Genomic DNA, 26,056 nt, shown 5'->3' with positions numbered 1-26,056 from the left:
TCTTGGATTACAAGATTTATTAGTGTAAAATAGATAAATTTTGAATGGTAGATAATTGTTTTTTGCACTGGAAACAAACGCAGGCAAACTATCAAAACATGTGTTTTTAATGTGTATGAAAAAATTTATGATGAGGGAAAGGCATAATAACAAAAGATCTTTGACCAATCAAAACACTCCTTGAATTTTGATTAATATTAACTAGTTCGACGCTGTGTATATATGTCTTGTATATAGTAATTTGAATTTCATATTTAGTGTTACGTTATTGTATTAGTTTTTCTTGTATTCAAAGCAGGTTTTGATATTTTTTATTGCCTTTCTAATATATTCTGCATTTCAAATTATTGGAAATGCAGTATATTAGAAAGGTAATTTTATTATTTGCAATGGGATGTGCTAAAAAAAATACAAACAAATCTTCAAAATAAATATCACTAAAATCTAATTCCTAGAGCTTTAGAATATTCATGCATGCCGCAGGAAACCAATGTGATACATATTAACATATAAAAATATAATTTTTAATAATAATTTTTTTTTAAAATTTTTTTCATTGATGGATACGTACTAGGAAGTAGGAAGAGAAGGTGTCTCAAGGTTAAAATTTAGAACTCATATGGTTAGAATAAATAGTAAACACCTACGTTCAAATCGTCTTAATGCATGTAGTTTTTCGTACCTAGAATTAATGGGCAATAAACTATAGGGTTATTAGAGGCTGTGTGAAAATAGGACTTAATTTATGGAATTTAACGTCTAACAAATTTGAATTTGAATCAGGTTTGCAGCAAGGTAGGTGGTATGGTATATTGGTATGATTGGCTGAAAAAAAATATCAATCTAACTGAGGTTATGGCTAAATTTCAGAGTGCTTCAAAATAAACGCTTATTTGAATAAACACTTATTTTAGGTCAGGAAACACTGATAATTATTTATTAATTTGTGTTCGAGCAATAAGCCCAAATGAATGCTTATCCTTGAGAATAGGCATGGGTTTATTTTTAAGTGCTTATTTTCCCTCTGACCTGCCTTTTATTTTAAAAATATCTATACTATTCTATTTGAAACAATTGTTTTTTTTTTTCACCAAAATGTTCATGAGCATTTAGTTTTAGGTTATATTTAATGATTTAGTGGTTTGAGAAATAAGCATTAAGTAATTTTTTGAACAACCACTTAAAGCTGCATTTGACATTCCTTATTTTAAAGAATTATCTATTTTTTACTGTTAAAAACTAAGTGTTCACAAGGGCATTTTAACTAAGGAAGATAAGTCCTTTAAATAAGGAATGCCAAATGCAGCCTTAATCACTTGTTTTTCTAATAAGCCCATACTTACCCTAGATTTTTTTTAAGCAAAAACTTGGCCTTAGATTGGGTAGACTGGTCAACTTACACCCATAATGAAACAATGTCAATTGGTTAGGTTGGATGAAAATATCCAAGTCGATTAGGAACATAATCAGGAACATTCAATCTTGGTCATGAATGCTTTTTTTGTAGAAATTCGGTAGGTTGGTCATCCGGATAGAGCGAACACGACCTTTCATCTAGGAATTATTCTTTTTTTTTTATTTGTTTGGGTGTTCAAGAATCAAAACCTTTCCCTGGAATATCGGGAAATTAGTTTTTTGGTTGATCAGTTTCATCTTTAATTCTTATTAACTTCTAGAAAACGGGGGTGGGGGTGGGGCGATTCAGTCAGGTGGATGATCAACTAATCAATTTCGCTTCAGGCTAGTTAAGAAATGTCCGAATTGAGTTGAGTTGAATACCAAGGGAGAAATAAATTCCTTCTCCCCATCTGAAACAGTGAATAGAATAATGATCAATAATGGCTTCGGTAGTACATGAAATGCTCTTCTTTATAACAAAAGCTTCTTATTTATTTATTTATTTAGGCAAAACTACAAGTTGGATCGAGTTCATGTGTTAATAAATCTGCAATTTTTCCTTACTTCCCCTGTAACGAAGCTGTCAGGATCGGTGATATTTCCCATCTTCACCATAGAATCTGAGAACTGCTGGAAGAAAGCAATTGGGTCGAAGGCATATTTCTTAACAAGCTCCTTGGTCTCAAGTGCCAGCTTGCTGGAGTACATCTCCTGGTCCGAGTTCAGTAGTCCCTCCCCTCGCAGCAGTATCTGATAGAAAGAATTGTCGAAAAGGTTGGGTGAGAAATAATCCATCGCAGTCGTATTGTCATCTCCTCCAATGGGTGGGCAACCAGATTTCAGGTTGCTGAGATATATCTCTGTGAGCGGATTCTTGTGTGCAGTTTCCTGGAAGTCTCCATAAATCCTCTCTCGAAAGTTCACGCAGCGGGCCATGCCAATGGTGTGTGCACCTGCAATTATATTCCATGACCACCATTAATTTTTTATTAGCCCATTTTAATTCCTAGCATGTAAATTATATAAAAACATACCCTCGGGCTGTAAAGAGATACATATATACCTGCAAGAGCTACCATATCCGTGACTGAGAGACCTTGATAAAGGAACTTTGATATGAGAGTGAGAAGACCCTGATCAGGAGTAGGCAGATTCGTGGTTGCTAGGCTGAAGCTTGCAGTCCTGGAATCCTTTCTACCCAGAGGAACATGCCAGTAAGGCCCGCCCACCTAAAAGAGCGGTGCAACAATTAATTAATCCTTGATTTCTATATATGTAGTAAGACATCAGCATCTTGACCTAAGACAAACATTAGTGGTACACTGCTACGTAGTAGTCCTTAGTTTTACCAGAATGACTGCATCCCTTGCTGCAATGGTGAGTATATCTGCGCAGGATACGATTCCGGGGCACTCAGATTCGAGCTTGTTCTTGATCCCGTCAATGATCCTGAAACCTCTCAGGGAGCGGATACTAGTGGGTGCTTTCTTCTCTCCTCTGAGGGTGATTGTGTCATCAAGCAAAACTGACCCGTCACATCCCTGTGTCACACAGAGATTTTGTTAACAGTACGTCTGAAAATCTCGACTAATTAAAAAGATAACAGTCACAGGGCTAGAGTGAACATAATGAGGAAACAGATGAAGGGGAACCCTCCGGCCAGCCATAGGCATAGAATACGTACTAACCTGGACAAAGCAGTCATGAAAATGGAGGCGGAGTATGGACGCTGCATTGCGTGGATCAGACAGCACTGCACATTCCATCTCTTTCCTTACGATCTCCAGCACATTCGGGCACGTAGATGAATAATAATCCAGTGTTAAAGGAGGGTCTGTCGCATGCAAATTAATAGCATAGACGCTTAAGATGGAGAAGAAGATAAAGGCTGAATGTTGCAGGAATGGAGTTGGAGGTTTTGCATACTGAGAAAGTGCCATAGCTCTCTCTCTCTCTCTCTCTTCCGCGTTTCTGTGAATCCAGAAGTAGAGATTATTGGGAGGCCAGGTTGGATTAGACTAGTTGCTGTTTTATAAGGTAGACTAGAAGCTTGTAAAGTGTGTCTTGTTATTAATTGATATCCAGGCATTGAGATGGTGTCTTGGGTGAAGTTGTGTAGAAGTCAAGGGAGGATGAACTAATATTGATTTGGTTGGTGTTAGTCTCAAACTATATTACCAAACCTTCTTGTACGAGACACCATGTTTATTTCTCTGTGTCAACTCTGTGAACGTAAACAGCTACGTTAGCTGTACTCGGTTTCATTGGTTGGTCACTTCCCATGCTTCTTTACGTAAAAAAGACAGTACCGATCGAGAGACATGCATGCATCGTATATCTTGTCTGTGACCCAACGGGCTAGTCTGGACTGTTGGGCGGCCCAAAACTGGAATTGAATTTTTATAGGTATGCAGTGTAATTCAGAAATCTGAAATGGGCCTGTCCATATATAGGACATAGGTCAACTTCAAATTATCCAATCCATGGAGACTTGAGTGGGAGTCATTGGTGGAACGGTCCACCTGCTATGTTTGTGCTCTAGGCTTGTAGACCATTGTTATTCATCTATAATAGATAGTTACATACATATAAAATTTAGGCCATTTCTTTTCTGTCCTACATACTCCTTTACAAGCAAAAAACTTACCTAAGGAGCAAACTCACAGGAGATTGAAAATTAGGGTTCATCTCAGCTCTCCAGCAAAGAAAACCATGAAAACTTGACCAACTAACAACAATTTTGTCATCTAAGCTGTCCATGATTTGAGGGAGGACTCATGGCAGCACTGTTCATGTTTTCTTCAGGATTCGTTTTGGTTTACATGTGGTTTGGAATTGCCCAGCCTGGACTATACCATACGTTAGCTGAATGGTTTGGAATTGCCAGTTTGCTACATCGCCCTTCTATATGACAATTTTTATATTTGGAGTTTAAAATGTAGATTACTCAATCTAGCTCTAAGTTGGAAGAAATTAACACTAAGGATGAAGAGGAGTTGTATTAATCAGCTGGCTCTGTCTGCACAGACTCACTCCCATGAAGTGTTCTGTTTCGTGAATTCTAATGGTTTTGAGGTTGACTGTTGAGTCTGGGCGGGGTTAAATGAATTCAACATGTGGAATATTTAACCACCTAATAGAGTCAAGTTAATGTCTTCCTGAACCACCATGATTCATTCATGGGGTCAGGGCTGGTGATATGATATGGTTGAGATCCAAGTCCAATGGATCAAACTTCGGAGATTCAGGGGAAGGGCCGGGTGGAGGAGACGCGGTAGGCAGATCCCTAGCAATATAATATTAAGTTAAAAATCTTATCTCATCAAACAATGCAGCCTTCCTACTATCAAGGGGTATGCAAATCTGAATCGGATACAAATTTTGCATCCATCTGCTATGATTTGCACTTTTTTGTCTTGCTTTTATCCATATTACTAGTGCAAATTTTACATATGAAAAAAGCGATGCAAGATTGGCACCACTTCCTCCTACCTTAATTCTCTCTAGTATGAAGTAGGGAATTCAATTTGCTTCCCTACCTTCCTCTCCCCAAATAAAACCTTGCTTTGGCTTCATTATGCCTCCTTTTACATCAACAAACAAAACAAAGTCAAATAGAAGAAGCAAAAGCAAACCAGGATTTACACTCAGCCATCCATTTGAACTCCTATGCATTTACGCTAGCACAAATGAAATTCTCACTGCAACCAAACGTAGCCTAAAAGCATATTTGAGTCACCTGTATTAAGTGAAAGAATATGTATTTATTTGGTAATAACTTGGAGGGAATACGCCCTTGAACGGGGTAATCAAAACCGCTGATTAATTTGTCAACAACTCATTTCTTCTAAGTCAGTAATCGTTATTTTTCCTTTTGACAGAGGATGTTGTGCCTCTTTCGAATTCTAGGGACAGTTAATTAGCACCATTGTTGAATCAGTCTGTCAACCTTGAAGACCATTTCCAGATTTCAGAACATGTCTCTTCTCGTTAAATAAACATTTGAAACATTAATACTAAGACACCGCCAGGGGTTGAATTAGTGCATTATTGGAGAGGATATTGGACTAAGCTATTTTTCTGGGGACATGGTCTAACGATGATATCACGTATGTCTAAATTCTGAAACATTAATTATTCATTCCTTTCCTACAAACGATAATCCATTATTCTGAAGGATAAGAATTGAATGAAGTTTAATTAATTTTTTTTTTAATTTCCTTGGCCTAATCTCCGGAGGGTAGAACATGTTCCATATTGGTCTGATCAGACTTGATCAAACCCCAGATAATTGCTTTCAATGTTTCATATATATAAAATGATCTGACTACGTCCACCTTGGGAAGCAAAAGTAGACCAAGCAAATGGGAGAGTTGCATTGTTTGGAGAATCGGTAATTAATTCAAATATACAACAGATGTTTCATACTTTTATATTTCTCAGTTGGGTCATAACATACTAGACCATTTCAACAAATTCTACCTATAAATGAAACGGTCTTTATGCTAGAGTTCTCACCCTTGAAGCATCGAGTTCTTCTATCAAAACTCAAAAGTGATTTTAGTGAAAGAATCGTCATGGCTGCAGCTCAAGTTCTTGCTGTTTCTATCCTATTGGCCTTAGCTTCCTCCCTGGCTTTCGCTTCTGATTCAAGTCCCCTCCAAGACTTCTGTGTTGCCATTAAGGATCCCAAGGCCGCAGGTACTTGTTCTCTCCACTTTTCAATTCTGCACTCTAAACAAGATTAATGTTTCTAATTATATCTAAGTTGCTTCTTAAATTTTACCAATGACTACGCATTTAATTTCTTAAACTGAACCTGATCAACGTCAACATCATCAGACCTTACAGTTCACGACATAGAACTTAGTTTTGCAAACCTATGAAAGGCCTAGCTTCTAGCTTCATAGTATCTAATATTTCTTGATAATATCCTTCTGTTTTAAGTTTAATGATATTCACTGCTTAAGTAGTATATATCTGGTTGATTGTGGACTGAATTTTGCTAAATCAAATAACATTTTTTTTTTCTTTTGTAGTGTTGGTAAATGGGAAGTTCTGCAAAAACCCAAAACTTGCAAAAGCAAAAGATTTCTTCTTTTCTGGTCTTCACAAGCCTGGAAACACATCCAACCCAGTGGGCTCCAAAGTAACTGCAGTGAACGTAGAGCGAATTCCTGGGCTGAATACTCTTGGAATCTCCTTGGCTCGCATTGACTTTGCTCCCTATGGTCTCAATCCTCCCCACACGCACCCACGCGCCACCGAGATCCTGGTGGTGTTGGAGGGAACTCTCTACGTCGTCTTTGTCACCTCCAACCCTGACAACCGCTTAATCACCAAAACCCTTAACAAGGGAGATGTGTTTGTGTTCCCCATCGGCCTCATTCACTTTCAGTTCAATACCGGAGAAACCAATGCTGTGGCTCTAGCTGGCCTGAGCAGTCAAAACCCTGGTGTTATCACCATTGCTAATGCTGTGTTTGGATCAAAGCCCCACATCAGGGATGATGTTCTCGCCAGGGCATTCCGAGTTGACTCCAAGCTTATTGATAATCTTCAAGCTCAGTTTTGGATGGACAACAACTAGAAAGGGCATTGCGTACTACTGGTCCTAGTCCAAACTCATAAATTGATTGTTTTAATTTTCACTGATTCTAACTATTCCCAATAAGAAATTATTTGATTGTAAACCAATAAGAAATTGTTTGGTTGTGTCTGTAATACATGATTAATTTCTGAAATGATAGTAAAATAACTTGTAAAATGTTTAGTTGTTTACAATATAATAGTGGAATAATTAAGGCCCTGTTTGCTTTTTGGTAGTTAAGTATTTACTTACTTAAATGTGCTTATCCAGGTAAGTGGTTCCTAGTAAGACATTTTCATTTACTCATATTCTTTTATTTTCATTTTTAACCATAAAAATCCACTAAGTGGGAAAGTTACTTAACCCACTAATCACGAGACAGAGATTAGTGGGTCCATCCATTTACAAAGCTTTCCTAGCTACTTAATGACTAGAGCCCATTCGATAATGGCTAAAGTAGCTGAACTGACTTATTGCTTTATTTTCGGTGGAAAAAATTATCATGTAATAAAATATTTGAAGGTATAGATTAGACGTACGAGTCTGGATCTCCTACCCACAAGAACCTTGTCTGCGTCTATCCATATAACATCGCAGCCACATATGGAGAACATCTCATCCTCTTACATAATATTATGCATGGGAAGATGTTCCCAATACACGAGGATAATATGTTGTGGATAGACATGAACAGAGTTCTTATGGACAGGAGATCCAGAGTCTAGACGTACATATAGTTGTCAATCCAACAAATAAGGCTTCGGCCACGTGCCTATTAATATAAAATATGCCCTGAGAGAAGGTTTTATTTTGAGTACTTGCAAAGAGTTTTGATCAGCCAAATATTTTGTATGTAAATATAAAGGTGGTGAAAGCCGAAAGGAATGTAAAGATTCATTTTAGCTGCAGACAAAAGTTGGAGTTAGTCATTTGTGGAGGCTCACCAAACAACCCAACTTGATTATGTTTTTTGACTAATATAATAGGTTGGCCATGTGCCTGCAACCCATATATACAGCCCTACCCTCAACATGTAATTGGAACTTTCTGCTCTTTAATTTTTCATTTTGTTTTTAAGTTAAAACCTATTCATAAAAATATTTTATCTGGGGGATTCCTTTCGAACCTCAAACCAATTTATCAAGTGGAAGTTTCTTTGAATAATTTTGGATAAAGCCAAAATACTTTTAAGGTCCAATATGATCTTTAAAAGCTCAAATCTAAATTCTATTCAAGTGCAACCTAATTGTTAGAAACTTCTTATTAACTTTTCCTCTACTTTCTCTTTCTTTCTTTATACTCGAGAGGAGACCACATCTCCGCCCCACAGCACATTCAATTCTCTCCATGTATTGAGAGCATCTCCCAATGATGAAATATGTTGTGAGGCATTGTGGGGGGGAGAGGTGAACTCACTTGAGAGTCCACTTAATCATTGGAATTCGGATTTATTTCTCACATAGCACTCTTCACACCATCCTCATGGAAGGTTACAGTCATGCATGCATTAGGATAATCTCCCCATGAATAGCAACATACAAGTAAGGGAGATATTCTTAATTGTATAACTGTATTAATGCTGTGAGGATGGTATGAGGAGCATTCTTTGAGGAGCAAATTCGGATTCTGACCATTTGTATTGGAACTTTTCTCCCTATTTATAAAAATAAAAATAGGTGATATGATCCCTGATGATACTAAAGGTTGAAAGCATCATATCAGTCACACTCTTAGGCTGTATTTGGTTTTTACCAGGTTTCCTTTAACTTTTCTTTCAAACCAAAACAGCCTCAAGGATCAAAACTTTCAACCAGACTGTTGTAGACCAATGAAGATGCACGACCCAATTGAAAATTGATCACATGGTAGCTACGAAAGGTCTAGAAACTCTTTAATGAATATCCCACATAAAAGTAGAGGTTGATTTTCACCAAGGTAGGGGTGCAACTTAAGTTTGGTTGAGAATATGTTGAATTAGGGTTGAAAAATATGTACCTGGTTTGACTTTGGATTGATTTAGGGTTAAGGCCTTTGGCTAAGGGTGTCAATGGACAGGTTTTGGATTGGACAGATCCAATCCAAAATCAATTTGGATGGAACCAACAATATATATTGGATTGGACCAATCCAATTCAAAATATTTATTAGATTGGATTGGACCTGATCTATCCGTAATAAATTTATATTGGGTTGGATTGGATAAAGCCAATATAATATCTGATCCATTGATATAAGATAAGAATATAAGTGTTAATGGACCGGGTTTGGGTTGAAACCAATATAAATTAAAACAAATTTGAACAGATTGGATGATTCAAACATTAAATTAGATCGGTCCAAAATGATTCAAAATATTCATTAGATTGAATTAAACCTGGTCCATTTGTAATGGACTCACATTGGACTGGATCGAATTGGACCAAACCCATTTCAATTGACACCCCTGCCTCCGGCAACACAAACAAAGGAAAACCCTGAGGGGTATCATGGGCCAGGCCGATCTCAGCCTACCCAGGAGTGCTTTTGGGCCCATATCATATAAAATACGGTATATTTATAATATTTAATATAATAACATAATAAGTAAAAAATTTTACGTTATAAATTATATATTGACAAAATTGTAGGTCCGGCCGTGTCCAGGTCAGGCGTGCCTGGGTGGTAGGCCGGCCAAGATCGGAAAATGACAATTGGGTCAGTTGTAGGCCAATGCTGCAATTGAGTCTGATGGCCCAGGCCCACTGAGTCTGAACGTCGTGGCTCCGTCGTCAAAAGTTTTCTCCACGAGATCCCCTTTGACCTTTGTCTGTTGTCCTTGACTCTAATAAGATCGTGTTCATAACCTCTGCGCCTGCGGTTGTACCGCATTAGTTGTAGTGCGGTAGTGCCTCTATATGTAATGTAAGGTTGCAAACTTACATACAATAACAAAGCAGAGTATTGAGTGCAGGGAAATGATGATGGATATCAATGGGAAACCAGCTCTCCTCGGCTACCGCATGCCTGCAGAGTGGGAACCCCATTCACAGTGTTGGATGGGTTGGCCTGTGAGTGTATTACCCCTTTTTCCTTTTTCGAAATTCCCTATGTTCGATTTGGGAATGTTTGAACCTCGGGCTCGGGTTTTTTCGTTGCCAATTTCACGACAATTTACGCTTTTCTGTTTTCGCAATTTCCGTAGCATATCGTGATTTGATTATGAGATTTATGTGATGGTTTTTTTTTATAATGGTGGATGGTGATTCTTTCTCCTCTGGGAAATTTTATGGAGTCTTACGGTTAGTCTGTCATGTTCAAGTAACGGAACTTGACTTTAGATGCTCTGTGCTTTAATAGCTTTCTTCAGTACCATCGATGGTTCCTTGGAAATATATTAAAGGATTAAAAGCCTGGACCTTTTATTACTTAGTCCCTACAATTGTATAGGGCTTTCCATGGACTGTTATGTGTCTTACATGCTATCACGTTCAACAAGAAAATTAAATTTCAGGTCATCAGGTGTTCGAAGGACTCGTGACTTACGCACCGGCTGAGAAAATTATCATGTATTCAGGCTTTTATCTTCGTTTTAACTAGTTTTGGATTAGCGTTGTAAACTGACGCTTCAAAATGGCAGGCACTAACCCTAGTAAAAATGAACAGTTTCTCTCTTTTCCTGTCAAGTGTCAAGTGTCAATTGTCATGTTTCTGTTAATTGCGGTATGGTTCTGCCTCAATACCCAAGTCATTATTCTCCTTCCATGAGGTCCTAGGCACCTCTCTGGTAAACTTCAAAACTCTAAAAACGTCCTTCCTTAGACAATGTGTAAAGTATCTTTTTGTCCGTTCACCATTGATGATCTATTTCCTCTACTTTGTTTACTTGTTCAAGAATGACTTAGTATGTCCCTGGTTCATTATTTTGATCAAGCAACGTTTTCATTACAGGAGCGTCCAGATAATTGGCGGGATGGTGCGTTGCATGCTCAACGTGTCTTTTCCGAGGTTGCATGCGCCATCTCAAAATTTGAGTCCGTTACTGTGTGTGCAAGTGCTGCTCAGGTGAGCAAATGTTTTAATTGATGCAAAAGTTTCTTTAGATGAGTAGCCTTTGATACTTTTATCCATTGAGTTTGACTTTTCTTCTTTGGAACTTTTTTACATGCTCAAGTGGGATAATGCACGCACTATGTTGCCCCAAAATATAAGGGTCATAGAGATGAGTATGAATGACTCTTGGTTCCGTGATACTGGACCAACTGTAAGCTTCTCAGTGCTTTAATTAAAACTGCAATTGTTTTACCAATGCTTTCTAGGTTAATATTCTGTACATTCCCTAGAGTGACAAGTTTTTCCAACAGTTTGTCATACGTGACAGCACGTCGTCATCTGGATATTCAGAGCAGAAGGTTGCTGGAATTGATTGGAATTTTAATAGTTGGGGTGGTAAGACATTAAATTATGCATGTCTTATGGTGAAGTATTTGTGGTACATGGTATTTTTATTGTGGCTGAACTATGAAAATGATATTTGTACCCAAAAACAAACAAAATAATAATAATAAAGGGAAAGAAAGAAAATAAAAGAAGAAGAACCCAGATACCTGTACAAAGTATGGATCTGCTACCCACAGGACACTACAACCGCACATCTCACATACAACCCATCAATGACAAAATACAAGTTTGAGATGTGTGCTGTACTGTCTTGTGGGTAGGTGTTAGTAGTGTATTGTGGTGGGTAGCAGATCTGGTCTCACCTCTACATACCTAGCATACTGACTTAAGATACTGCATGGACACTTCTAGATGTTTTCTATACTATTAACATTTTCAAAATATGTAAAATCTGTACATTTTAGAAATTTAATTGAATTTGGCAAGCAAACATAAGTCTTGAGAAATGGCATTTAGCTTGAAATTCTTGATGCAGAGGCATGATATAAACATATTACATAATATACCCATACTCATATCTGTGTCCGAGATTTTAGGAAATGGGGAGTCATATCACCATCCTGTTCCTTTGTTCATATTAGTACCCGTATCTAGGAATCATAAGAAATGATATGATGCATACCTGTTCTTTTGAAAGAAATTGCTAAATACTTGGTGCTATAAAGTTATGTGTAGGAAGAATAGAATCCAGGTTCAATTATTAGTTGAAATAACAAGAAATTGGTTTCATACTTACGCTTTATTTGATGTCTAAGATGCATTATGTACAAGCTACTTTAGATCTGGTCTCTGAAGTAGTAATGCATCACTGTAACTGTTGAAAAGATATTCCTGGAAGAAAATACAACAAAATATAATTTGACAAAGAAGTTTTATCCTTTAAAAGAGATTTTTTTAAGAAAAAACAAGTGTTAGAAGTTGAGGAAATAAAAGGAAATATATAGATGATTCTTAAATGAAAGCTTGTTGTAATTCATTCTAGAAAATCCATATAAAGAAATGCACTAACTATAGAGCTAGGTAGCAACTTTTAGAAATGAGCATAGCTGCAGCTAGAACCTTCGAACTTTGTATCTCCTATTTATTTGTTTGAACATCGAGAAAATGCCCACTAGTCGCCACTCACCATATTAGTGGTGATGGGTCCCCATATTGAAGATAAGAAATCGATTCAATGGTGGCATTCACTATGAACCCCCTATAACTAACTCTTGCACAAGGCACACAAAACAAAGAACTGGGGAAAGAAAGGAAAAGAAGCCAGTTAGCAAGAATAGTGAAAGAGACCTCAGAACCCATTCATGCCATTGGGGAAGTGCGCTGCAACCTTGCCCCATTATTAGTTTAGAATCTAGTAGGGTGGTGGTTCTCGGGTCTCCCCTTTTCCACCTCCTTTGGAACTAAATCTTAAAGAGTGGGCAAGGGGTGTAGAGCTAAATGTAAGCCCTACATTCCTACCCTAAGCAATCCTCGTGTTTTGAAAGCAAAAACCTTACTAGAAAGAAAAAAAGGGGGAGTTGAGGAGCTCCAAATGTTACCTTTGATTAAAGGGGAATCCTTCAGTGAATATGGAGAGGTTCGATAAAAGAATAAATGTCCAAGGAGGTATTTGATGGCTGTATGACCTAGAGAGTTTCAAACTTAGAATGGCAGAGGAGGGAGAGTAGGGAGATGAAGGAGAAGGGGAAAGGTCTTTGGTGGGTTCTTTGGTTAGGGGGTTTTCTCTTGATGGTTATTTCAATCCCCTAGGGATTTCCCCCCTCTATTTATAGCTGAAGTGGAGGGGTCAACTATGGGGATTTTAGGGAAAATCTAAGGGTAAAAGAATCTAGGTATATGTGGAACGAGGCTAGTTTTGGAAGTGAAGGCGAGCTTAGGAATCTTGTAGGGGAAGATTCTTCATTTTCAAGGGGAAATCTCCTAGGATTCTAAATCTGGGGCAAGTGCTAATAGGGGTGCTCACGGTTCGATTAACTGAATCGTGGACCTATTTTTTAAACCAAATCAGTCCTATTGGTTTCTGGAAAACCAGTAACTAAAACTCGAAGCTGATTGGATAACCGGTTGACCAGTTTGGTTAACCATTGGTTCAGTTCGTCGATTTATCGGTTTTTTATATTTATAATATATATTATAAAAAACATATAAATATATAATTAAAAATAGAAATATATATAAAATATTATATTTTAAATAATAAATAATATATTATTATTATAAATATATATATATATATATTTATATATAATGCATATTTACTAAGTTATAATATATAGAAAATATAAGATATATATAATATACATAAATATATTAAATATATAGAAATATATGTATACTAATCGGTTCGGTTAACTGTCGGTTTTTTATATTGGTTAACTGAATCCGAACCGGTACCTTAACCCTTAGTTTTTTTAAAAATTCCAAACCAGTTGGTTTGGTTAACCAAATTTTTGGTTTGATTTTGGTCGGTTTTTCGGTTTTTCTTGCTCACCCCTAGGTGCCAAGTTTAACCTTAAGGTTTGAGGAGAACAATCGATCAAAAGGTTAGGACAATGCCAGGTGTCTATGTGAAAACGTGGACTAGAGCAAAGCTGCAAGGAGTAAAACCAAGCTAAGGGGCAAGATGGAGTGAGGAGGAGAGGAAGGGAGGTCGATTTGAGCGAGGAACTAGGTGAGGTTGGGCGAAGAACGAGGAGAGACTAAGCTTGAGGAGCTTGTGAAGAGTGAAGAGGGGCTAAGGTTGAAGTTGAGGGGTGAGGCTGCGACAAGGTGTGAGGGGCATAGTTGCGAGGTGGGTGAGGCCATGACAAGGTTGTGAGGGGCAAGACCGTGGCAAGGTGCAAGAGGTGTGGTTGTAGCGAGGTCGTGTCAAGGTGCGAGGGGCTTTGCAAGGTGGGCAAAGTTGTGAGGGGTGAGGTCATGGTGAGGCCACAACAAGGTGTGAGGGGCATGGTTGCAAGGTGGGTGTAGATGGGTAACGAGCAAGGTGCGGTTGTGAGGTGGGCATGGATGTGGGTAGTGAGTGAGGCCATAGATGGGTTTGCGAGCAAGGTTGTGAATGGACTTAGTGGGCAAGGCCATGATGATTTTCGTGGGAGAAGCTGTGAATGGGTTTGGTGAGAAAGGTTGTATTGTTGGGTTCTTGTGGTGGACCTCACGGTTGGCAAGTGAAGTTGCAGATCTGTGGTTGGGTTTTAGAGGTTTTTTTACGTGTCCTTGGATAATGGCAAAGGTTGGAATGGAATCTTGGTTTGATCAAGGGTTAAACAAGTGATTTTTGGGACAAGATTTGATAGATGGAATTTTTAGGGTACTTGGGCTTTAATGGAAGTATTTAGAGGTTCAGTTTCCAAGAAGAGGGTTGTAGGGGGTCTTCAAGTAACTTTCAAGGGGTCAGGTTTGGGGCTTTGGGATAAGGTTAGGCTCAAAGGGTTGCTAAAAACAAGTGCTGACAATTTAATTTATTCCATGACAACATTGGATAAACAGGTGCCCTATTTATACACTAGCATTCTTTCTCATTTCAATTTTAGAAGCCAATGGCATCATTGCCCGCAAATAGCATGTAGAGAAGATGGGCCGAATGGCCCATAGACTGTCATTTCAGGTTATGTTATGTTTCTCTCTGTTGTGGGCCTTATTCTGGGCCCATACTCTGTAATATTCTGTTTGTGTATTTTCCTGCTCACTCAAGGGCCTCTCTGTAATTTGTCAAAGATTAACTTATTAATAAGATGTTTAGAGTGTTAGAGAGGGGTTATGTTCGAACCTCTTACTCTCTAACACTCATTGCCGCCAGCTCCCTCTTCTCTTCCTCTCTTGTTTGTTCATTTTCTGGTTTGCATCTAATCTCAAACAGTTCCATACATCAAGTTGGGTGTTTTTCAACTTGGTATCAGAGCGGGCCATTGCTTGGCGTGTCCCTCATGTGGTTCTAGTTCAGCCAACTACATGAGGAGGTTCTAGGGCTGAAAGTTTACAGTCATCCGCCTGGTTCTTGGAGGTCATTGGAGGGTGCCCAAGTTTCTATACACTTGGAGAAGGGTTCGGTGACCAGGAAGAATCAGAGAGCAAGTTGTTTGGCCTGATTTGAAATCAGAGAAAAGGACTTTCGAAGTTATCTCAGAGAACAAGTGTTCGGCCTGGTTTATAGTTCAAACCAGAGACTCTCTTGCTGTAAGTCTTTTCTCAGTCCTTTGCTGAGTTATTTTTTGTTGTTTGGGAGGACTATTAAAGCATTCAAAGCCCACATACATTCGGCCCACTGTTGCTGGACTGGTTTTCTGGGTTGTTTTGGAAGTGCTATTCGGCTGATTATTGGACTGCCGAGCTGCTGAAACTGATCTAAAACTAAGTGGCACTAGTCTCATCTTCATCCCAGCCTCTTCTTGGACCTATACTGAACACCTTGAAGTGGTTTCTTCTAGTTAACAGTAGGCTGTTAACTACTGCACTCTGAGTGTTCGACGAAAGGTCTCTTAAGGATTGTGGCCCTGTTTTCTTCTCTTTGGAACAACGGCTGTTGAGAACCTGAAATACCTTGTGATTGGAGGTTTGTTGGGTGTCCTTTAAAGGGTGAAACAGTAAAGAAAAAACTACCACCGAACTGGACTGTCACAGTTATCAAGTCTAAACTGATTCTGTGAGCTAGTTGTTGTTGCCTATTCAGCTCAAACTAAATTCATCAAGACCCCAGTACCTTGAGAAACCTATTAAAAATCCTAATTGGAGCCTTTACATGATGGATTTCTCAAGCCTTGAAAACAAGAATGCTGCTGAATATGGACAGATTTTGGGAACCCCAACTGATTCTATGCTGGCTGTAACTACAGTTAAGCTTGATGGGACCAACTACTTGGCCTGGTCACAATCAGTGAAAATCCATATTTGTAGCAAAGGAAAATGGGGTTTTATATCTGGGAGCAAGAAAGCTCCTCCAGAGGATGATCCATCTTATGAGAGATGGGTACAAGAAAACTACACAGTGATTGGGTGGCTTGTGAACTCAATGCAGCCACAGATTAGTCAGCATTATCTGTGGATGAACTCGGCTAAAGAAATCTGGGATAGTGTTGCAGAAACTTACTCACAGAAGTTGAATGTTGCCAGAGCTTACAAACTGAGAAGTGATGTGAAGAATCTAAGACAGGGGGAGAAGTCACTTGCAGCATACTTCTCAGCCCTAAAATCTATATGGCAAGAGATTGATTTGATAGAGGCCGTGACATGGGATACCCCTAAGGATGCTGAAACATATAGGAAATTGGTTGAAAGGAATAGGGTCTTTGAGTTCTTGACAGGGCTGAATTCTGAATATGACATTACAAAGCAAAACATCTTGTCCAAGGAAGATGTTTCATTGTATCAAGCATATGCTTTGGTCAGCAGTGAAGAAAGCAGGAGGCAAGTGCAGGTTCAAGGGGTCAGTATCAATGATCATTTTGCAAATATGGGAATCAAACCCAAAGGGGTTACAGAAGCCCCCAGTGGCACAGGAAAGAAGGAGGTGGTGTGTGAATATTGCAAAAAGCCGAAACACACTAAGGACAAGTGCTAGAAATTGCATCCCAGTCTTGTCCCTATCCGATTCCAGAAGAAGAATGACAGTAGAAAGACAGGAAGTGCACATACAGCCACAAGTACAGATACAGAGTTTGAGTTTGCAAGTGCACAATTGGCAGCCATGAAAGCTGATTATGAGAAGTTTGGAAGGATGATCAGCCAGCTTGAAGGTGTAACTTCATCATCCAACCCTTCTGGAAGTCCAGCCACCTCTGCATTTGCTCACTCAGGTATAAGGGCTTCTGCTAACCATGCATCTACCTCAGGTAATCCCAAGACCCCTTGGATCATTGACTCAGGTGCTTCTGATCACATGACCAACCTTTCCACTTTGTTTGTGTCATATGATTTGCTTCCTGGTCGTGACAAAATCACCTTAGCTGATGGTTCTCTTGCCCCCATTTCTGGCAAGGGAACTATCAAGCCTACAGACTCTTTACTTTTATCTTCCACTCTTCATGTACCTAAGTTAAATACCAACTTGTTATCTGTAAGTAGCTTGATCAAGTCATTGAATTGTTGTGTAACCTTTTTCCCTTCTCACTGTGTGTTTCAGGACCTGAAGTCTCGGAAGGTGATTGGGAGTGGCCATGAAGCGAATGGAATATACTTGCTCGACACCCCTGGCCAATGCTTTGATCATCCCAAGAATGTTGCTTTTGGTTCTATTTCTTCAGAGTCAGTCAGTCAAATTATGTTGAGTCATTGTAGGTTGGGTCATTTACCTTTTTCTGCTTTAAGTCATTTGCTTCCCAAACTGTTTAAGGGAGTCAGTGTGTCCAGTCTCAATTGTGAGTCATGTCAATTGTCAAAGCATTGTAGAAAAAATTATCTTGTGAGCAATAAAAGATCCTCTTTTCTTTTTCATATTGTACACTCTGATGTGTGGGGGCCTTACCACTTATCCTCTATGGGGGGCTACAAATACTTTATCCTGTTCATTGATGACTTTTCTAGATTCACTTGGATATACTTAATGAAATCCCGAGACGAAGTTCCGAGACTTGTGAGGCAATTTCATGAGCTTGTTTTGACTCAATTTGGTACCAGAATTAAGGTTTTCAGATCTGACAATGCAAAAGAATATTTTGAGAAGAGCTTATCCTTGTATCTCTCTGACATGGGGGTTATTCACCAAAGCTCCTGTGTTAGAACCCCTGAACAAAATGGAGTTGCTGAGAGAAAAAATAGACATATTGTTGAAGTTGCAAGGAGCCTTTTATTTGCCTCACATGTTTCCACAAGATTTTGGGGTGATGCTGTACTTACTGCTACTTATCTCATAAACCGTATGCCATCCAGGGTTTTAGGGTTTAAATCCCCCTTCAGTCTTCTTCATCCAGATAATGATCTCTTCCCAATTCCTCTTCGTGTGTTTGTTTGTACCTGTTATGTTCACATTCCAAGTGTGCAGAGACACAAGTTTGAACCAAAAGCCCACAAATGCATCTTCCTCGGTTACTCCCCCACACAAAAGGGTTATTGTTGTTTTGATCCAAAGACTGGCACCAGACATGTCTCTATGGATGTTACCTTTGATGAACTTTCTCCTTTTTATGGTTCCTCTCAGGAAGGACATTGTCAACAGGGGGAGAGTCTGTCACAAGTTTTTGCTCTTCCCCTTCCTGTCCCAGTTCAGTCTCTTGACAAATCTGTATCCTCACAAAATGAATCAAAGGAGGATCAGCCACTTCATTCCTCTTGTCCTAGTGCTCCTATTTCTTTACATCCTCGTCCTACCCATAATCCCAAAGTGTATCAAAGGCAGAGATCCAGGAATGAGCAAGTGGTTTCCCTTACAACAGATGATGCTCATAACCTCCCAATCACAGATGAGATAACAGGTATTGCTTCAGCTCCTTTGGAATCCCCCTTCCCAGATCTTGATGTCCCCATTGCTGTTAGGAAAGGCAAGCGGAAGTGTACTGCACACTGCATTTCCAAACACCTTTCTTATGACCTACTTTCCCCTTCATATTGTGCCTACCTCTCTTCAGTTGCTTCTAACCCCATTCCTAGGTCTGTATCAGAAGCTCTTGGGATTCTAGAATGGAGAGATGCCATGCAGGCTGAAATGGATGCGCTACATGAAAATGGTACTTGGGAGGTGGTGGATTTGCCTGAAGGGAAGGATCCAGTTGGATGCAAGTAGGTTTTTACCATTAAATACAGGGCAGATGGGACTATTGAGAGGTACAAGGCCAGACTTGTTGCAAAGGGCTACACACAGACATATGGGATTGACTATCTGGAGACTTTTGCCCCTGTTGTTAAGATGACATCTGTGAGGGTTCTTTTATCTCTGGCAGCTCACTTTGATTGGCCTCTCTATCAGTTAGATGTAAAAAATGCATTTCTGAATGGTGACTTACATGAGGAGGTCTACATGTGTCTTCCTCCAGGAATGTATGGGAAAGATATGCAAGGAAAGGTATGTAAACTGAAGAAATCTCTTTATGGCCTCAAACAATCTCCTAGAGCCTGGTTTGAGAGATTTAGAGCTGCACTTGTTAAATTCGGCTATGTTCAGACACAGTCAGATCATACTCTTTTTGTGAAGAAAAGTGGGTCTCTAGCAGTGTATCTCATTGTGTATGTTGATGACATTATAGTGACTGGTGATGATGCCTCTGGCATTCTGGGCCTTAAGTCTTTCCTCCGTACAGAATTTGAGATTAAGGATCTGGGGGAGTTGAGATACTTCCTTGGCATAGAAGTTGCCAGATCCAGGGATGGGATTCTTATTTCCTAGAGGAAATATGTCATTGATTTGTTGTCTGAAACTGGAAAATTTGGTGCAAGACCAGCTGCAACTCCTATTGATATGAGTCACAAACTTTCAGCTTCGGATGGAACTTTGTTGGAAGACAAAGGGGTCTTTCAGAGACTTCTTGGGAAGCTTTTGTACCTGTGCATGACTAGGCCAGATATCGCATATGCTGTCAGTTGCATTAGCCATTTCATGCATGCTCCTAGAGATACTCATATGGCAGCAGCAGAACGGATTTTGTGCTATCTGAAAGGCTCTCCAGGAAAAGGAATTCTATTTGCCAAACATGGTCATCTGAAACTTGAAGCCTATACTGATGCTGATTGGGCTGGAAATATTGATGATAGAAGATCTCCTTCAGGGTATTGCAGTCTGGTGGCTGGTAATGTTGTCTCTTGGAGGAGTAAGAAACAAACAGTTGTGGCTCGATCCTCCGCAGAAGCAGAATATAGAGCCATGGCACATGGAGTCTCGGAATTATTGTGGCTAAGGTCCTTAATGGAAGAACTTGGGGTAGATCATGACAAACCCATGATGTTGTACTGTGATAATCAGGCTGCCATCAACATTGCTCACAACCCGGTACAACATGATAGAACCAAACATATTGAGGTTGATAGACACTTTATTCGTGAAAGAGTCTCCTCCGGTGAAGTGTGTCTTCCATTCATTACTTCTGAAGGACAACTGACAGATTTTCTCACCAAGGGCATTTCCAAGGCAAGGCTTCAACATGACACTGGCAAGCTGGGCATGATTAACATCTATGCTCAGCTTGAGGGGGAGTGTAGAGAAGATGGGCCGAATGGCCCATAGACTGTCATTTCAGGTTATGTTATGTTTCTGTTGTGGGGCTTATTCTGGGCCCATACTCTGTAATATTCTGTTTGTGTATTTTCCTGCTCACTCAAGGGCCTCTCTGTAATTTGTCAAAGATTAACTTATTAATAAGATGTTTAGAGTGTTAGAGAGGGGTTATGTTCGAACCTCTTACTCTCTAACACTCATTGCCGCCAGCTCCCTCTTCTCTTCCTCTCTTGTTTGTTCATTTTCTAGTTTGCATCTAATCTCAAACAGCTCCATACATCAAGTGGGCTGTTTTTCAACTTAGCAAAAATCTTAACCTTGAGTTTTATGATGAACAATGTTCTCTCTAGAATCTAGACTAATTTTCTAATGTGTTCTGAACCTTGTTAAGATTTTAATGCATTACACCAATTTGCATCATAATATGTTTTTTTCCTTAAGTGTTCTGAATTGTAGTAATTAACAATATAAAACTCAAGGTTGAAGTGTCATACCAAATGTGGAGACTCTATAACTTGATGTATCTTATTAGTATAGTCCTTGTTGTACATTACTTATACTTCTTATTCTTCTTTTCTCTTTCAGCCCTATATGGGCATTCTTGTAATTGTACACATCTTTTAATATATAAGAGACTCTTTGAGGTGGGAGTCATTCATTCTTGACACCTTTAAGATTATTCATGTTCTCTCTATTCAGACAAGAGTGTTGACATGGTATCAGAGCAGGTTGCTCTCTGATCTATTTTCTCTCTCGTGAAACTCACTAGTAGCAGTAATCCTGTCATATTAGGGCTGTTTTGATCAACCCTTTTTTGTTCAGTCTTCTTTGCACAACTAGTAGGAGAGATTTCGTTAGGTCTCTCTTGTGAGACATTGGTTCGAGGCCAAACTTCAGATTTGGTGTCACCTAGACCTGATATACTCTTCCTACAAACAACACCTGATTTGGTGAAATTTTCGAAGGAATTCTGATCTTCTTCTTGGGGCAGCAACACTGTACAGCTTCATTTTTTGGATTGCAACGACTTTGGACTTCAGATTTGGTTTTGCCTAAACCTAATCAATTCTACATACAAACAACATCTGATTTGGTGAAGTTTTCGAAAGAATTCTGATCTTCTTCTTGGGGTTGTAACACTGTACAATTTCCCTTTTTGGATTGTAACTCTTTTTTGGACTTTAGACCTTCTACATTAGCTTGTGATTTGAATTTTTCTCTCTAGATTGAAGGGTTCTCTCAAGTTCTTCTTAATCCTACAACCAGTTTCTGGTTTGGAGATTTCTAGGGACTGTTTTGATCAACACAAGATATCTCCTTATTCTTGAAAAAGACGCCTGATGTGTTGGTAAATCACAGTTTTCTCTCAATTGGGTAACTCGATCAACCTATAACCCTAGATTTGGTGTCGTCCTAGGGTTTTCTTGCTTTCCATTTATTTGATTCAGACTTTAGATTCATATTTGAAGGGTTTTAGACTTGATAGTCTTAAAACTTGCCTTTTTTGGACCGTCATCTTGAGTTCTTGATTGCTGAATTTGGTTGTCTCTGATATCCTTGTGCCTAGATGTTGTTTTTTTTTCTGAAATGGCCTCCAATAGAGAAGATACTATTCCTATAAAATTGGAAGGATCAACCTATAGAATTGACACTGCTGTTGTAGCACATGGGAGTAAGGAATCTACTATTGGTGGTGATTCTTTTGTTAAAGGTGATTCTCTGGCATCTATGGTTGAGGAAAACATTTGGCAACTAGTAACTTTTTCTATTTCTTCTACTCTTTCTACTATTGGCTTACCTAGTGAGTTTTCCGGTTATTGTGCTTCTTCTTCTCATACTTGTATCATTAACTCTGGAGCTACCAACCACATGACAGGAGCCTACCCTAACCAACCAAGTAACCTTACTAAAACTCACCCACAAACATATTGTTACTGTCAATGGTGAAAAGTTAAATATCATTGGTAGTAGTGATCTGTTTCTTAAGCTTTCACCCACCACATCTTTTCCTCTTACCAAGACCCTTCTTGTTCCTAATCTTATTACAAATTTGATTTCTGTTGGCCAATTAATTGATGAAGGTAACATTCTCATCTTCTCTCAGGATGGATGTTTGATTCAGGACCGGAACACTGGGAAGGTGAAAGGGAAGGGGCGCAGGTTGGGCCGTCTGTTTGCATTGGAGTTCGAGAAGCCTCAAACAGTAGCATCATTAGTTTATTTAGTTCTTCCACTTCTAGTTCCTTTCTGAGTCATAGAAATAATGTTTGGGACTTATGGCATAAACGTTTGGGTCATTTACATTCTGAAAAATTAAAATTTTTGTTTGATTAAGGCCTTATTAAGAATAAAGTTCCTTCCTTGCATACCTTTGATACATTTTGTGTTTCTTGTTGCTTAAGTAAGAGTCATACCTTACCATTTCCTCACATATCTAAGCATGCTACCTCTCCCTTCGAGCTTATACATAGTGGTGCCTGGACTGCTTCTGTCTCTTCTCGGCTTGGATACAAATATTTTGTGTCATTCATTGATGATTGTACTAGGTACACATGGATATACTTTATTCGCCACAAGTCTGAGGTGTTCCCAACATTTAAGTTGTTTCATGCTATGGTGTGGGTTCGGTTTCAATCACAAGTGTGTATTCTCCGTTCGGATTTAGGGGGAGTATACATTGATGGAGATTTGTTATCCTATTTGAAGGATAATGAAATACAAGTGCAACGAAGTTGTCCAGATATTCCTCAGCAGAATGGTTTGACCGAGCGGAAGAATGGACATATTCTTAGTGTTGTGAGGACATTATTGTAGGAGTCTCATACTCCACCTTCCTTTTGGGTAGAGGTAGCCAGTACAATTGTGTTTTTGATCAACTATATTTCTTCCTCATTTCTTAGTAATATGTCTCCCTTTCAGAAGTTATTTGATTGTTCTCCAAATTTATCTATGCTTCATGTTTTTGGATGTGTGTGCTTTGTTCATTTTCCCTCCTGTGGACGTTCTAAATTGTCTGCATAGTCTGTCATGTGTGCCTTTGTGGGTTACAGTCTTGACTACAAAGGATTTCTTTGTTATGATCCCTCTATTTGTCGCATTTGTATATCACGTAATGTTGTTTTCCTTGAGCACATTTCATTTTTGTTGGAATTGCTAGACTGTCTGTACCGTCCGTTTCTATTTTGCTAAACTTTGATTTACAAGATGCTCCACCTCCTTCTACTGAGGACTCTCTTGTCTTCTCTCGCAAGCAGTTACGTGCTTCAGCCCCTACGCCTACGACTCTCCTTCCTCTCAGTTCAGATCATCATCCTACCACTACTCCTGTAAGTGATACCTCTACTTTAGACACTCTTCACACTTCTATTCCTCTTCGTCATTCTACTCGTATATCTAGACCTCCTGACCGCTATGGTTTTCCTTTAAACCATAGCTCTTTGTTTGTTGTCCTATCCTCCATAGATGTTCCTCACTCCTACCAGGAAGCTGATAGTAGCCCTCATTGGAAGGAAGCCATGGATGTAGAGATTTATGCTTTACATGAGAATGACACTTGGGATCTTTTTTTTTTTTTTAATCAATAACAATTTCATTAAATCATCAATAGAAGATTTACAAGAGGAAGACAAACACACTTATCTTCCAAGAGCAACAAAGGACAATGACACTTGGGATCTTGTGTCTGCTCCTCCAAATGCATCCATTGTTGGGAGTTGTTGGGTTTACAACATTAAGTTGAAATCTGATGGATCTCTTGATCGATACAAGGCACGTTTAGTTGCCTAGGGATATAGTCAGGAGTATGGTATTGACTACGAAGAAACCTTTGCTCTTGTTGCAAAGATCATCATAGTCCGTGTTCTTTTGGTAGTGTTTGCTGCTCAGTCTTGGACCATATGCTAGCTTAATGTGAAGAATGCCTTTCTTCATGGTCAGTTGAAGGAGACAGTTTACATGAAGCTTCTTCCTGGATACTATAGTGATCCTTGTTTAGTATGTCGCCTCAAAAAATCTCTATATGGTCTAAAACAAGCTCCCCGGGCATGGTTTGAATGCTTTCGTGATATTGTAGTTGCTGTTGGATATAGCTAGAGTTCTTCTTATCACTCTTTATTTGTTAGGCGACAGCCTCAGGGTATTACTATTCTCTTATTATATGTTGATGTCATGTTGTTGACTGAGAATGATGTTGAAGGCATTCGTGAATTGAAACTATTACTTCATAATTCCTTTCACATGAAGGACTTGGGCCCTCTCACATATTTCCTGGGACTAGAAGTACATCGTAGTGATCGAGGCTATTTTGTTTGTCAGTAGAAGTATGCCTCTAACCTTGTTAAACTTGCTTGTCTTAATGATGAAAAGCATGTTGATACACCTATGGAGCTAAATTTTAAGCTATCTAAATCTGAAGGTCCATTACTTCCTGATGTTGCCTTATATCACTAGTTTGTGGGGTCCCTCATTTATCTCACTATGACTCAGCCTAATATTTCTCATGTTGTTTAGGTTGTTAGTCAATTTGTTTATGCTCCTCGTCAGCCTCATATGACTGTTGTTCATCGCATTATTCGATATGTTAGAAGCACAACTTCCCAGGGACTGTTCTTCTCCTTCACCTGATGTGGATTGGGCTGGTTATCCAGACACTCATAGGCCCACTTTTGGGTGGTGTGTTTTTATGGGTGATTCACTCATCTCTTGGAAGTGTAAGAAACAACAAACAGTCTCCAAGTCTTCGGTTTGCAGTGAGATTGTTTGGTTACAATATCTCTTTATGGGTCTTGGCATTCAGCTTCTTACTCCTATTCCTCTCTATGCAAACAATATGAGTGCTATCAAAATTGCATCTAACCCTGTCTTCCATGAGAGGACCAAGCACATCGAGGTGGACTACCACTTTATTCGAGATCTCTTCACTATTGGGTTTATATCGCTTCCTCATGTAGCCTTGGACATGCAGATTGTTGATATCTTCACCAAAGCTATGACTAGAGTTTGACATCTCTTTCTTATAGACAAATTGACGTTTATGTCTAGGCATCAATTTGAGGGGGGGTGTGGAGACTCTATAACTTGATGTATTTTTTTAGTATAGTCCTTGTTGTACATTATTTATACTTCTTATTCTTCTTCTCTTTCAGCCCTATATGGGCATTCTTGTAATTGTACACATCTTTTAATATATAAGAGACTCTTTGAGGTGGGAGTCATTCATTCTTGGCACCTCTACGATTATTCTTGTTCTTCTCTCTATTCAGACAAGAGTGTTGGCACCAAAACCATTGGGCCAGGGTACTCATGGTTGAATAATTGGATCAAACCTAAATCTGAATCAGATTAATAATATCTAGTTTATTGGTCATCATAATTAATACCAAGGTCTCAACATTCACACTATTTTGTGATAAATTAGCAAAAAAACAAGTTTTGGGTATCTAAGTCAATACCATCAAACTATATGTATCAATCTCAATTTCAAGTGATTCACT

The 26,056-nt window shown here is 39.0% G+C and overlaps 3 protein-coding genes across 3 annotated transcripts in view; 2 read left to right on the top strand and 1 right to left on the bottom strand.

Annotated features, from left to right (window-relative positions):
• Positions 1–1,868: 1,868 nt before the first annotated feature.
• LOC148854637 (peroxidase 11-like) lies at positions 1,869–3,409 on the bottom strand. The gene is made up of 4 exons (XM_088986374.1): positions 3,087–3,409; positions 2,748–2,939; positions 2,462–2,627; positions 1,869–2,351 (listed from the first exon to the last, which is right to left on the bottom strand). The coding sequence occupies exons 1-4, from the start codon at positions 3,336–3,338 to the stop codon at positions 1,930–1,932; spliced, it is 1,032 nt and encodes a 343-aa protein (XP_088842500.1). The 5' UTR covers positions 3,339–3,409; the 3' UTR covers positions 1,869–1,929.
• Positions 3,410–5,975: 2,566 nt separating this feature from the next.
• Positions 5,976–6,992, top strand: LOC148854636 (putative germin-like protein 2-1). Its single transcript, XM_088984849.1, has 2 exons — positions 5,976–6,099; positions 6,438–6,992. The coding sequence occupies exons 1-2, from the start codon at positions 5,976–5,978 to the stop codon at positions 6,986–6,988; spliced, it is 675 nt and encodes a 224-aa protein (XP_088840975.1). The 3' UTR covers positions 6,989–6,992.
• A 2,729-nt stretch (positions 6,993–9,721) lies between these two features.
• Positions 9,722–26,056, top strand: part of EMB1873 (porphyromonas-type peptidyl-arginine deiminase family protein) — a 40,444-nt gene continuing 24,109 nt past the window's right edge. Inside the window, exons 1-4 of the mRNA XM_088984105.1 lie at positions 9,722–10,035; positions 10,916–11,029; positions 11,139–11,228; positions 11,329–11,413. Coding sequence (XP_088840231.1) covers positions 9,943–10,035; positions 10,916–11,029; positions 11,139–11,228; positions 11,329–11,413 — 382 coding nt within the window. The 5' untranslated portion in view covers positions 9,722–9,942. The remainder of the gene's footprint in view (positions 10,036–10,915; positions 11,030–11,138; positions 11,229–11,328; positions 11,414–26,056) is intronic.

Source organism: Nelumbo lutea, chromosome 4 (genome assembly GCF_056320005.1).
Source record: "Nelumbo lutea isolate HS-2025 chromosome 4, American lotus-T2T, whole genome shotgun sequence".
NCBI lineage: Eukaryota > Viridiplantae > Streptophyta > Magnoliopsida > Proteales > Nelumbonaceae > Nelumbo > Nelumbo lutea.
This window is presented reverse-complemented; position numbering and strand designations above follow the sequence as displayed.